This window comes from Haliotis cracherodii, unplaced genomic scaffold, assembly GCF_022045235.1.
Source record: "Haliotis cracherodii isolate W230 unplaced genomic scaffold, xgHalCrac1.p SCAF_5, whole genome shotgun sequence".
NCBI classification, from domain to species: Eukaryota; Metazoa; Mollusca; class Gastropoda; order Lepetellida; family Haliotidae; genus Haliotis; species Haliotis cracherodii.
In genome coordinates, this window is record NW_027266308.1 from 1961791 (window position 1) to 1974351 (window position 12561).

The window sequence follows — 12561 nt, forward strand, 5'->3', positions numbered from 1 at the left end:
TCCTTCAGCTGGTTTGGAGAAGACGAAAGTTAACGGACACACACGTGTACACGAGGTCACACAGGCAGACTGCCGTAAAAGGAGACTGCTTGTCGTAAGAGGCGACTAACGTGATCGGGGGGTCAGACTCGCTGACTTGGTTGATGCATGTCATCGTATCCCATTTGTGCGGATCGATGCTCATGTCGATCACTTGATTGTCTGGTCCAGATTCGATTATTTACAGACCACCGCCATAAAACTGGAATATTGCCGAGTGCGGCGTGAAACAACAAACAACTGGCAGACAACCCTCCCTTACTTAAAGGTTTCCAATCACTGAAGTAGAGCATACTTCAACATATTTCAACCTGACGAATTTGTATATTCCATATTCAACGGTGCGTCCCACAGCAGTAAACGACAATTTATACCATGAAAACACGTAAAAAGGATATTTGTACGGAAGAGGGCCATATCTTAGGTAACGCCAAGCAAAAGCCTGGCTGGACAATATTTAACAAGCAGGATCCGAATACGGGGGCACTACAGACAGGGTGACCCGTCATTCTGCATTCTTGTAATTCTCGGAATCGATGTGATACAATCTTCCCGGGGCAAGGGAGTAATTGCATTAAAAGTCCAGTTTCCATCCTTGCCCAACTGAGCTGGAATTTCCAAGCTCGTTTGAAGCGCCACTACGAGTTATGTCCCTTCAATGTGCCCCATATTGACCAATCAGATTCCACCTCTCGTATCACTTGCATTTGCTTAAAACGAAATGGCGGCGCCCAGTCAAGACGATCTTATCAATAGTGAAGATCTTTATTGTAATAAAACAGGTCTTACCTCGCGAAGTGCATCATATCACCTGAGCCTCTTGATTAAAAACACGATTTTTTTGCCCTGTTGTTGAAACGGGTGTCGATATCGTTACGGGATTTTGATTGGACCATGTAAAGACTCGTTAGTCCAGCCAAACTATAACTCCATGATTCCAGTCCAGTTCGGCAAGGGTGGAAACTGGACCTTTGGATTATCTCGTAACTTTTATCGTTAGTATTCGTAATTCTCTCATGTTGAAAATAAGCGCCAGGCGTCCATAAAACTTATACTCGAACTAAAAGTTTACAATTCTTTTCAATTTCAGGGCACAGACTATGAAACATTCCGTAGGAAAAAGCACAATATGTATCCAGAATATATTCTCAGCACCCCACAATAAAGGGAAAGCCAGGAACGGACTCTGTTCGTGCGTCATCCGGATAATGTCCATTCCACATTTTTACGCCCTCATGGCGTAGACCGGGTCGCCTACTCGGACCCTCCCGCCCTGGTCGAGCGCCGAGCTGATCCCAAGAATGGGGGACTTCCCGAACCGTGGAACACATCGGATCCTGCAACACAGAAGGTTATGACGTTTGTTTGTTGTTTTACATCACAATCTTATATCAGTCTTGATAATGGAGGATGGACAATGCAAATCAGTTTGTGAGAGAAACATTAACATCGCACGTCGTCAGGGTGTGATGATGGATACTAAGCCAGTTAAAGAGCCTGACCTAACAACGACTGTAGTCGACTGTACGACAACCTCTAGGAACCGAAGCTGTTCCTGTACACAGCCTGACCTCCTGATGTGCACTGTAGTTGACTGTACGACAACCTCTAGGAACTGAGGCTGTCCCTGTACACAGCCTGACCTCCTGATGTGCACTGTAGTTGACTGTACGACAACCTCTAGGAACTGAGGCTGTCCCTGTACACAGCCTGACCTCCTGATGTGCACTGTAGTTGACTGTACGACAACCTCTAGGATCTGAGTCTGTCCCTGTACACAGCCTGACCCCCTGATGTCCGCTGTAGCCGACTGTACGACAACCTCTAGGATCTGAGTCTGTCCCTGTACACAGCCTGACCTCCTGATGTCCGCTGTAGTCGACTGTACGACAACCTCTAGGATCTGAGTCTGTCCCTGTACACAGTCTGACCTCCCGATGTGCACTGTAGTCGACTGTACGACAACCTCTAGGATCTGAGTCTGTCCCTGTACACAGCCTGACCCCCTGATGTCCGCTGTAGTCGACTGTACGACAACCTCTAGGAACTGGGGGTGTTCCTGTTCACAGCCTGACCTCCTGATGTGCACTGTAGTCGACTATACGACAACCTCTAGGAACTGAAGCTGTCCCTGTACACAGCCTGACCTCATGACCTCCATTGCAGTCGACTGTACGTCAACCTCTAGGAACTGAGGCTGTCCCTGTACACAGCCTGACCTCCTGATGTGCGCTGTAGTCGACTGTACGACAACCTCTAGGAACTGAAGCTGTCCCTGTACACAGCCTGACCTCATGACCTCCATTGCAGTCGACTGTACGACAACCTCTAGGAACTGAGGCTGTCCCTGTACACAGCCTGACCTCCTGATGTGCACTGTAGTCGACTGTACGACAACCTCTAGGAACTGAAGCTGTCCCTGTACACAGCCTGACCTCATGACCTCCATTGCAGTCGACTGTACGACAACCTCTAGGATCCGAGTCTGTCCCTGTACACAGCCTGACCTCCTGATGTGCACTGTAGTCGACTGTACGACAACCTCTAGGAACTGAAGCTGTCCCTGTACACAACCTGACCTCATGACCTCCATTGCAGATGACTGTACGACAACCTCTAGGATCTGAGTCTGTCCCTGTACACAGCCTGACCTCCTGATGTGCACTGTAGTCGACTGTACGACAACCTCTAGGAACTGAAGCTGTCCCTGTACACAACCTGACCTCATGACCTCCATTGCAGTCGACTGTACGACAACCTCTAGGAACTGGGGTTTGTACCTGTACACAGCCTGACCTGGGCCCACTTGCACAAAGCGATCTTAGCGCTAAGATGATCTTAACTCCCATACTTTAACATAGGCTTACAATAGTCTTAGCGCTAAGATCGTTTTGTGCAAGTGGCCCCTGATCTCCACTGAAGTCGACTGTACGACAACCTCTAGGTACTTAGGCCCAGGAATCCCAAGGTGTGTACTGTGGAACATGAAGACTATTGGCCACTATTAAAACCGACTGCAGTCATGAGCTGATTTTCGTCATTTTGTTCTGTTGTTTTCTGAACTTTAACAGCATAGTTTCATATTCGTTGATGTCTGAAGGCAAGGCTCTGCTTAATGGGAACGTGTTCAAGGGGGCAGTGAAGTCTCCACACGTTCGATGGTTGCAGTTGGCACATGGTAAAGAAAGAAGTGAAGTCTCCACACGTTCGATGGTTGCAGTTGGCACACGTCTTCGCTCGGCCAGTGATTGGACAGGAAATAGTCACCATGGAGCCATGTCGGAAACTGTATCATTACATGCAGGCATCGGGTGCTTTCAAACGGTATCTGAAGCTATCACGATATGACCAAACTTGCTGGTGCGATCTCCCGCCAATGGGAGGTCAAGGCGTGTCCATGTGCAGGTCCAGCCGTTTCATGACAGTTGTAGGGTCAATTGTTCACTTTGTGATAAAAGCACGATACTTGGCACAGTTGTAGATAATGACATTCCAAATATTTTCATATATGGGGTCACCAAAACAAATTCAATATGGTTGCCAAATCCAACATGGCCGCCATGGAGGAATGCAATTCTAATATATCTCATGACCAACAACCTAAATAAATAAAGAAAAATTTAGAAAGTATTTACCCAACACTACATCTGTAAAGTAAACAATTTTATCACAATAGACTATCTGATTTATTTAATCTAAAGTGTGAAACAAATATAAAAATATGCATTTCTTACTTTTTCGTATACTTTATTTTTAAGACATACTTCATGAATGCCAGTTAACTATGCCAGTATTGTAGGCTCGGGGGACAGATACAAAGGATACAGTGAGTGTGGCCAAATCGTAAGCCTAGTAAACTGATGGAAATGATATCATCTATTTACAGTGGTGAAAACTTACGTCCTCAGAGAGTCCAGTGGCTTATTTTCCTTTATCCGTTGGCCGGTTTTGAAATCAATGTTAACTTTTATACATCTGAAACATGTCAAAAGTGAGATGCATGGTATACCTTGAAATAGATAGGGTCGCACAACACTGAAACCATCACTTAGATCATTTTACTCATAATCTAATACCAGAAAACACAGAACTAGGTATAGTGAGTGAGTGAGTGAGTGAGTTGGGTTTCACGCTGCTTTTAACAGTATTCCAGTCATATCACGGCGTGTCAGCTTAATGTGGGAGGAAAGCCCGAAGTGATACAGGTCTCAGACGTTTACCACTTCGGTGAAACCCACGAGCACGGGTATGGTGCTGACTAACCTAGAAACATAATCGGGGCGAACCGGGATTCGAACCCACAATCATAGGTTTCTGGCGTGGCCAAGGGACGCAAGTCTGCACATGGAATCGCGGTGCCTTAGACGACTGGGCCACATTCGTTCCGGGGTTTTATCCTCTCTGTCATCGAACCTGTGATCTTGGGTTTCACAAAGCCACAAACGTCCCCCATTAAGTTTCCAACCATTGATTTTAGTGAAATACTGTTGAAAGCGGCTTTAAAATCATGTTCGTTGAACAGGCTGAGTTTGTTTTTGGTTCGCTCACTTCCACACACCTCGGGGTACAATACAGCGTCCGGAGCACGGCCTTGTCCCCGATCTTTACCGACTGCCACTCGTCCTGAAACATGACATGGCGCATTCGTCACCACTCGCCTCTTTCCGTAACCTGCAAGAAGGTTCGTCCCCTTATTGATCGATGAACGAAATGTGCGAAAATACGACAAACCAATCAGAATGCGCGTATGACTCGCAAAGAATCCCCCAGAAATCATTCGTCACCACTCGCCCCTTTCCGTTACCTGCAAGATGATCGGCTTGTCCCGGATTAACGCGAGTTAGTCACGAATGCTCAGAAATATGTTTTGATTTTACACATGTCCTGCATCTAAAAATATACCCTAGATACAGTTAAATTTGTTCAATCATACTGTAAAATGCAGTAAGTCCAGCTGTGTTTTAAATAGCAGCTGGAATATATATGACAAGAGGGAAACGTGAATCATTACGCAACGAGTTGACAATTCTTTTAGCTATGCCCGTTTGCGCTCAGACGGAACCCAGTCACAAAAATGACCACGAGAGGGTCACGAGTCGCTATTCGGCTTGTCCCGGAATAACACGAGTTGGTCACAAATGGACATGGCGGTTAAATCACACAGCACACTGAAGCATGTCTGTATTAAAGGTATACAACCCGTTCTAATATATCCGCCGGTCTCTAATAAATGTATTCAACTCTTTCTAAGATGTCCGCCGATCAGAATTAACAGTATTCAACTCATTCTAAATGTCTACCGGTGTTCATTAAAAGTATTCAAATCGTTCAAAAATGTCCGCCGATCTACATTAAAAGTATTCAACTCGTTCAAAAATGTCCGTACTAAAAGTATTGAACTCTTTCTAGGGTTGGACGTTTTCAACCTAAGTGACTTCCTGTGACTGTGAAGAAGAAGAAGGGTTTTTTTCTGTTGCCCTTGCTGAGCGAACGTCAGTCGTCAAATGCGACGCAATACAGAGTTGCGTTTCTCAAGCATCCTATATTCGTGGTTTCCATGTGTTCACCCCACTACAAAATCCAGGGATAGAAACGACACACTGAGATACTGAGCTTACCTCGTCGTATGGTCGGCTTCCCTTGACCACTATGGTCGGTCTGAAGCTCTGCAGGGAGAGAGGCTCCTGCAGCTGCTCGTTGACCGCCGCCTGGGACGTCTCCGACATCAACAGGTAGGCACAGAAGTCGCTGTACGCGGCCTGACAACATGGAACTCGATTGTTACAGGGTAGCCTGACAGACAATCAACCACTGATCTGACATCACCTTGTCGTGTGTCATTAGCCACCAACGTGTTATCTAACACCCACCTGACATCACCCAGTTACCTGTTATCCGCCATCTAACATCACCGAGTCACCTGGTATCCCCACCTGACATCACCCAGTTACCTGTTATCCGCCATCTAACATCACCGAGTCACCTGGTATCCCCACCTGACATCACCCAGTTACCTGTTATCCGCCATCTAACATCCCCGAGTCACCTGGTATCCCCACCTGACATCACCCAGTCACCTGTTATCCGCCATCTAACATCACCCAGTCACCTGGTATCCCCACCTGACATCACCCAGTTACCTGTTATCAGCCATCTAACATCACCCAGTCACCTGTTATCCGCCACCCACCTGTCATCACCCAGTCGCCTGTTATCCCCACCTGTAATCACCCAGTCACCTGTTATCCCCACCCGAAATTGCCCAGTCATCTCTTATCCACCACCCACCTGACATTACCCAGTCATCTCTTATCCACCACCCACCTGACATTACCCAGTCACCAGTTATCCACACCTGACATTACCCAGTCATCTCTCATCCACCACCCACCTGACATTACCCAGTCACCTGTTATCCCCACCTAACATTACCCAGTCATCTCTCATCCACCACCCACCTGACATTACCCAGTCATCTCTTATCCACCACCCACCTGACATCACCCAGTCACCTGTTATCCCCAACTGACATTACCCAGTCATTTCTTATCCACCACCCACCTGACATCATCCAGTCACCTGTTATCCACCGCCCACCTGACATCACCCAGTCACCCGTTATCCACCACCCACCTGGTCGCCAGCAATAGCCGGACTCCCCCAGGCCTTCTTCTCCTGTGTGATGTCCCTCTTCTGAAGCCCGGGGGCCGAGTGGAGCAGCCTGACCCCCTCCCGGCCCAGGTACTTGCTGAACCAGCTGGCTGGTTCATCCCCACAGTCCAGACCCTCGAGCTGGGTCTTGCCGCTGCTGAAAAAATAGGGTGTGTAACACAAGGGACATATACAGACAAATAACACCAAGGGTGGCCCCATAGAGATGCGTCTCCTAACTGGTCTGGGGTTCGAATCCGAGGTTTGACAATATTAGGATACTGTGTCTGTCGTCATTTCACCCATGAAAAAGCCTACGTTCTGCACCCTGTTGGGTTTGCCGCACCCAGCTCAAGGGCGGATCCAGCAATTTTAGCAATCCAATAAGGGGTCTAAAATATCAAAATCATCTCTCAGATAATTTTAATAATAATACATTTGTTTTTCATAAAGGTGGATGGGGCTACTCACTGATAAACCCCTCGTGTAATATTGCAGGCATAACACTGAAATATAATACACAATACTAACACAACATTAGTGAGTGAGTTGGGTTTAACACCGCTTTTAACAGTATTTAAGTTATGTCGAGGCGTGTCAGCTTAATGTGGGAGGAAAGCCCGAAGTGATGCAGGTCTCAGACGTTTACCTTTTCGGTGAAACCCACGAGCACGGGTATGGTGCTAACAAATCTAGAAACATAATCGTGGCGACCCGGGATTCGAACCCACAATTTTAGGTTTCTGGCGTGCCCAAGGGACGCAACTCTACAACAGCGAATCGCGGCGCCTTAGACGACTGGGCCACCCGTGCCCCCCAATACAATATTATCAGCATTATCTCCTGCACTCTACCCTCAAAATCCAACACAAGCTCTCCGAGAAGCGTAACGAACATAAACTACATTGATTTCTTACAGAAAGAAACAAATATATTCCATACAAAAAATTATTGGGAAAGATTCTGTTCTTCATTGAAGAATACAAAAATGTATAACTGTGAGAATATAATTCTAAAACCAACCTGAGAATAACTGTCAATCATCCCCATACCATGTCATTCGCTCTTCTTTGGTAAAGGGGCGGTCGGGTAGCCTAGTGGTTAAAGCGTTCGCTCGTCACGCCGAAGACCCGGGTTCGATTTCCGACACGGGTACAATGTGTGAACCCCATTTCTGGTGTCCCCCGCCGTGATATTGCTGGGATATTGCTAACAACGGCGTAAAACCTTACTCACTCACTCTATGGTACGGCTGAGAAGTGTTAAGCCTTCCCTTGTCAATAAGGGATTCCTCTAACGTCATCACATTATTTTGGTTGTGTCTTATTTTCCTTGAATACATGCTGCTCGAGTCATTTCTATGTAAATCCCGGGCCTTCGGTGTTATTTTGAAGAACCTCTCACAGCAGTATGTATCTAAAGTATATCTTTGACTGGTTAAATTTCACGATTTTTCTCACACGAAAACTTCCATCACATATCATGTACTCTATACATATACACAGCCAACTGGACCTGAGGATCAATATCTCGAGTCGGGACCAGACAATCCAGTGATTCATATTATGAGGAACATTCCACGACGCCACAGGGTACGTCTTAGCACATCGTAGCGCTAAGACGATCGTAACTCACATACGTTATCAGATACTAATATACTGTCTTAGAGCTGCGTACCCATATGGTGCACCGACCCTGCGCGACGAGTCTAACGTACCAGTCCCACGTGGTGCACCGAGCCCGCCTAACGTACCTCACCCCCACGTGGTGTACCGACCCTGCACTAGTCTGTCTCATAGACCCGAGAGAGAAAAAAAATTAATCTAGAATGATTTGGAAAGTCAAGATTGCCTCAGCCCTCTGAAATTAAGGATTGTTCTGGGCTTCATTTGGATTTCATTCTTTTTATATTGTAGATACATATTTTTAAATAAGATAACATTATTTCTGGGACTAAATGTCAGTCTGACCCTGCAAGACAAGCCTGACGTACCGGCCCCCACGCGGTGTCCCGACCCTGCACGACCAGCCTAACATAACGAGAGCCCGACATACCTGCTGACAACGTTCACAACTTTGCTCCTGTCAACGACGGGGGATGCCGGCAACGTGAGAGTCGGCATGTCCGGAGCGTCGACGATCAGCTGTCCATGGCTACACTTGGTTCTGACCAGGGCCAGAGTGGGCATCTGGCTGGAGGACAGCATGTTGTAGCTGCCGTCAGTGACCACCCAGTGTCTGAAATGAGACGCAGTGTCTGAAATGAGACGCAGTGTCTGAAATGAGACGCAGTGTCTGAAATGAGACGCAGTGTCTGAAATGAAACACAGGTACACCCACCTACCACTGCTTAGACTAACATCTAGTCTCTGAAATGAACATATCGTACAGAAAAAACAGTTGTTCAGGTATCTTAATAAAAATATAATAAAAGGGAGCCCAGTGACTCTCTTAGATACTGCAGTAATCTAGACTTGCCAAACATTATAGACTTGCATGGGCTGTATTTGATATATATTTGTATCAGGGTCTGTAAGACAGACTAACCACTGCCGTGACGCTGATATGCCACTGGTGCTCATCTCTGTCAGTAGTATGGACTTACACGTCTTCCCAACGCAAGGGAGTTACCAGACTATAAGTTACCACCCTTGCCGAAATAGGCTGGAATTCCGGAGTTACATTTTGGCCGGACTAACGAGTCTATGCATAGTCCAATCAAAATCGCGTAACGAACTAGACATCCGGTTCGTAAACAACATGGATTTCAACGTGCAGATTTCGATCGACTGAAGGATTTGCAAAGTATGTGTATTGCCAACTGTGTGTCGACAGATATTTTCCAAATCTTTTCATGTTTTTAATCAAAGTGTTCAGGTGATTTGATGCACTTAGCGAGTAAGACCGTTTTATTACTTAATGATGAGATCGTCTTGACTGGGCTATTTTGTTTGAAGCAAATGCAAGTGATATGAGAGATGGAATCTGATTGGTCAATATGAGGGACATAGAAGGGACATAACTCGTAATAGCCACTGGTGGCACTACGGTCGAGCCCGGAAATTCCAGCTAAGTTCGCTCAAGGGTGGAAGCTGGACTTTTATAGCCAGTTAACGCCCTTGCCTCGGGAAGATGGTAATTACACTAACACAGCACATGGAAACATCCATTAGGAGAAAAGTACCTTTTTTCCCCTACGCCATGCACACATACAAAATACCAGGCACAGCTCCCTTGTTGTTTATTTCCCCTGCCAATTCAGACGGGTCGCTACACAGATCCAAATACTCCCTATTGTTTATAGTGCATGATTATTTGTCCGCTGTCTGTTTGGGATGAGGTAGGGTGAAATGGGTTTTAATGTCGCGTTCAGGATTCTTGCACTTATATAGCGACGTCCATGTATGGCTGCTTGTACTAGACCAGACTGATGCTGATTTTATAGTGTTAGCCCCCTGAGATACCATGCCGCAGTTTAACATAAATACCCCACTCAGACACCAGTTTTTGTTTATCCCCTAAATGCCGAGCGCCAGACAGGGTAACAACAAATACCATCTTTTAACATCTTTTGGTACGACACGGATGAGGATCGAACTCCAAGATTCAGCTCTCAGGGCAGACGCTCTATCACCTGACCACGGAGATGGTCCCGGTTTGGGATGAGGAAAACATGGTCATAAGCTGCCTTTTTAATAATGATCAACGCCATAGCATTATTAATTTCATCAATGGAATGTGCAGCAATCTTAGTAATTGTTCAAATTTAAGAAAATATGCGTTTTTGTTATGAAATATGTGTCATGTGTTTATCATCTAAATTTGTAATTCAAAAAATTATACATTTCTGTAATATCGTGTCTTATTACATTAAAATTCAAACATGACCCGGTATTACATATTTAACTATGTTCATACCTTAAATGGTTTGTCAAGGTAATATAGGACACTTCAAACTTCTTCGCCTGCTCTTAAACACGGACATGGCTGATTAACACTGGCAGGAAAGTGATTTATATAGATTGATAGATTGGTTTGTTGTTTAACGCCGCACTCAGCAATATTCCAGCTATATGACGGCGCTCTGTAAATAATCGAGTCTGGACCAGACAATCCAGTGATTGATATCAAGAGCATCGATCCACCCAATTGCAGCGAGCCTGACCACCCAATCCCGTTAGTCGCCTTTTACGACAAGCATAGTCACCTTTTACGGCAAGCTTGGGTTGCTGAAGACCTGTTCTGTGAGTGAGGTGGGACCATTTGGTTTCCTGGAAATATAAGACCAGATTGGATCATTCCTTAACACCTAAAGGCTTCCGTTATACGTCAGTACATTTTGTTGTAAGTATCGCACCATTCCAAAACATGTTGGGGTCATCGCGAGTCTGTCAATATCCAAGGCATTACGGAGGAATTTTACGAACGCTTCATCAAATAAATCCAACACTGACAGGTGTATGTCTTTTCCTTTATTCTTTTACATATTACAATGTCCATTCATACTGTTTCTATTAAATGCACTCTAAGGTGCATACAATAAGTCTACAGCAAACATACACGCTTACATCACTCAGAGAAAGGTCAGGTCTTCTTTTCATACAAAGACCATATTTATTTATTTTTATATGGTCACTGTATAAAAGGTCTGGGGAAAATGAAATATGTAATTAAGACTGACCAATCTGATTATTTAATTGAAAATGACATTTTACTGAAAATGGACCCGTGACGATCGGGAGTAGAATAAGTCTTCAGCAATCTTTTCTCGTAAAAGGCGACTCTGCTTGTCGTAAGAGGCGACTAAAAGTATCGGGTGGTCAGGTTCGCTGACTTGGTTGATGCATGTCAATTGCATCCCAACTGAGTAGATCGATGCTCATGATGTCAGGCACTGGATTGTCTGGTCGAGAATCAGTTATTTGCAGACCGCCATCATATAGCTGGAATATTGCTGAGTGCGGCGTTAAACAACACACAAACAAACAAATAAAAATTGATTAGAACCAAAATCTCGACTATCTGACGCTGTGTCCACAAACAGTTCCACAATCTATAACGCTGTCTCCTCACCTGTCTATAACGCCGTTTTCAACTTGGAGACCTAGATTCGTACAATTTCCGCTCTCGACGTTGAAACCCCCGCACGACTTGATCGGGTAGCATGTTAAACTCGCCACCTCTCCCACCAACTCATATTCTCTCTTTCTGGAGCCCACGATCGCTGACAATATGTACTTTATCACGACACCTGTAGCTAACGTAAAGAACACAGCGACTGGTTCCATATCCGCGCCCGCCATGTTGGGAGTTGGGTCTATTTGATTGGCGTGGCCCTCATGCTGCAGTCGTGTAACTTCGCCCTTGGAAGTAGGTTAGTAGGTTACCCATGCCACAGCCTATGTGTCTGTGTAGGATTATTGTTTATGGTGATTTATGAAATCAGAATAGAGATATGTAAAGGATACATCGGACCTGTGACATCAGAACACATTTTATGTGTGTTGCTATGCAATGTGATCCGTTGCTATGAAGTCTAGAGTCACATTGGTATGAAAATGAAATTCAAAACCGTGTAACTGCATCATTAACAATCACACGAGAACTGTCTGTCACGTTTCTAAATAAAATCGTGAGTGAGTGAGTTTGGTTTTACTCCGCTTTTAGCAATATCCCTGCAATATAACGGCTTCACACATTTTACCCATGTCGGGATTCGAACCCGGATCTTCGGCGTGACGATCGAACGCTTTAACCACTAGACTACCCGACCGCCCCCTAAATAAAATCGATGATCATTAGTCATGTTAATTGAAATCGTAGTTCATAACAATTCTCAAATGGTCTCAAATCAAAATATTAAAAATAAAA

At 45.3% G+C, this 12561-nt stretch overlaps 1 protein-coding gene across 1 annotated transcript; it reads right to left on the reverse strand.

The window, feature by feature from the left end:
- Positions 1-886: 886 nt before the first annotated feature.
- On the reverse strand, positions 887-11997 carry LOC139442885 (mitochondrial amidoxime-reducing component 1-like). The gene is made up of 7 exons (XM_071223792.1): positions 11764-11997; positions 8746-8928; positions 6673-6847; positions 5658-5798; positions 4598-4662; positions 3940-4014; positions 887-1376 (listed from the first exon to the last, which is right to left on the reverse strand). Exons 1-7 carry the CDS (start codon positions 11991-11993, stop codon positions 1265-1267), a joined length of 981 nt encoding a protein of 326 aa, XP_071079893.1. The 5' UTR covers positions 11994-11997; the 3' UTR covers positions 887-1264.
- Between the last annotated feature and the right edge of the window lie 564 nt (positions 11998-12561).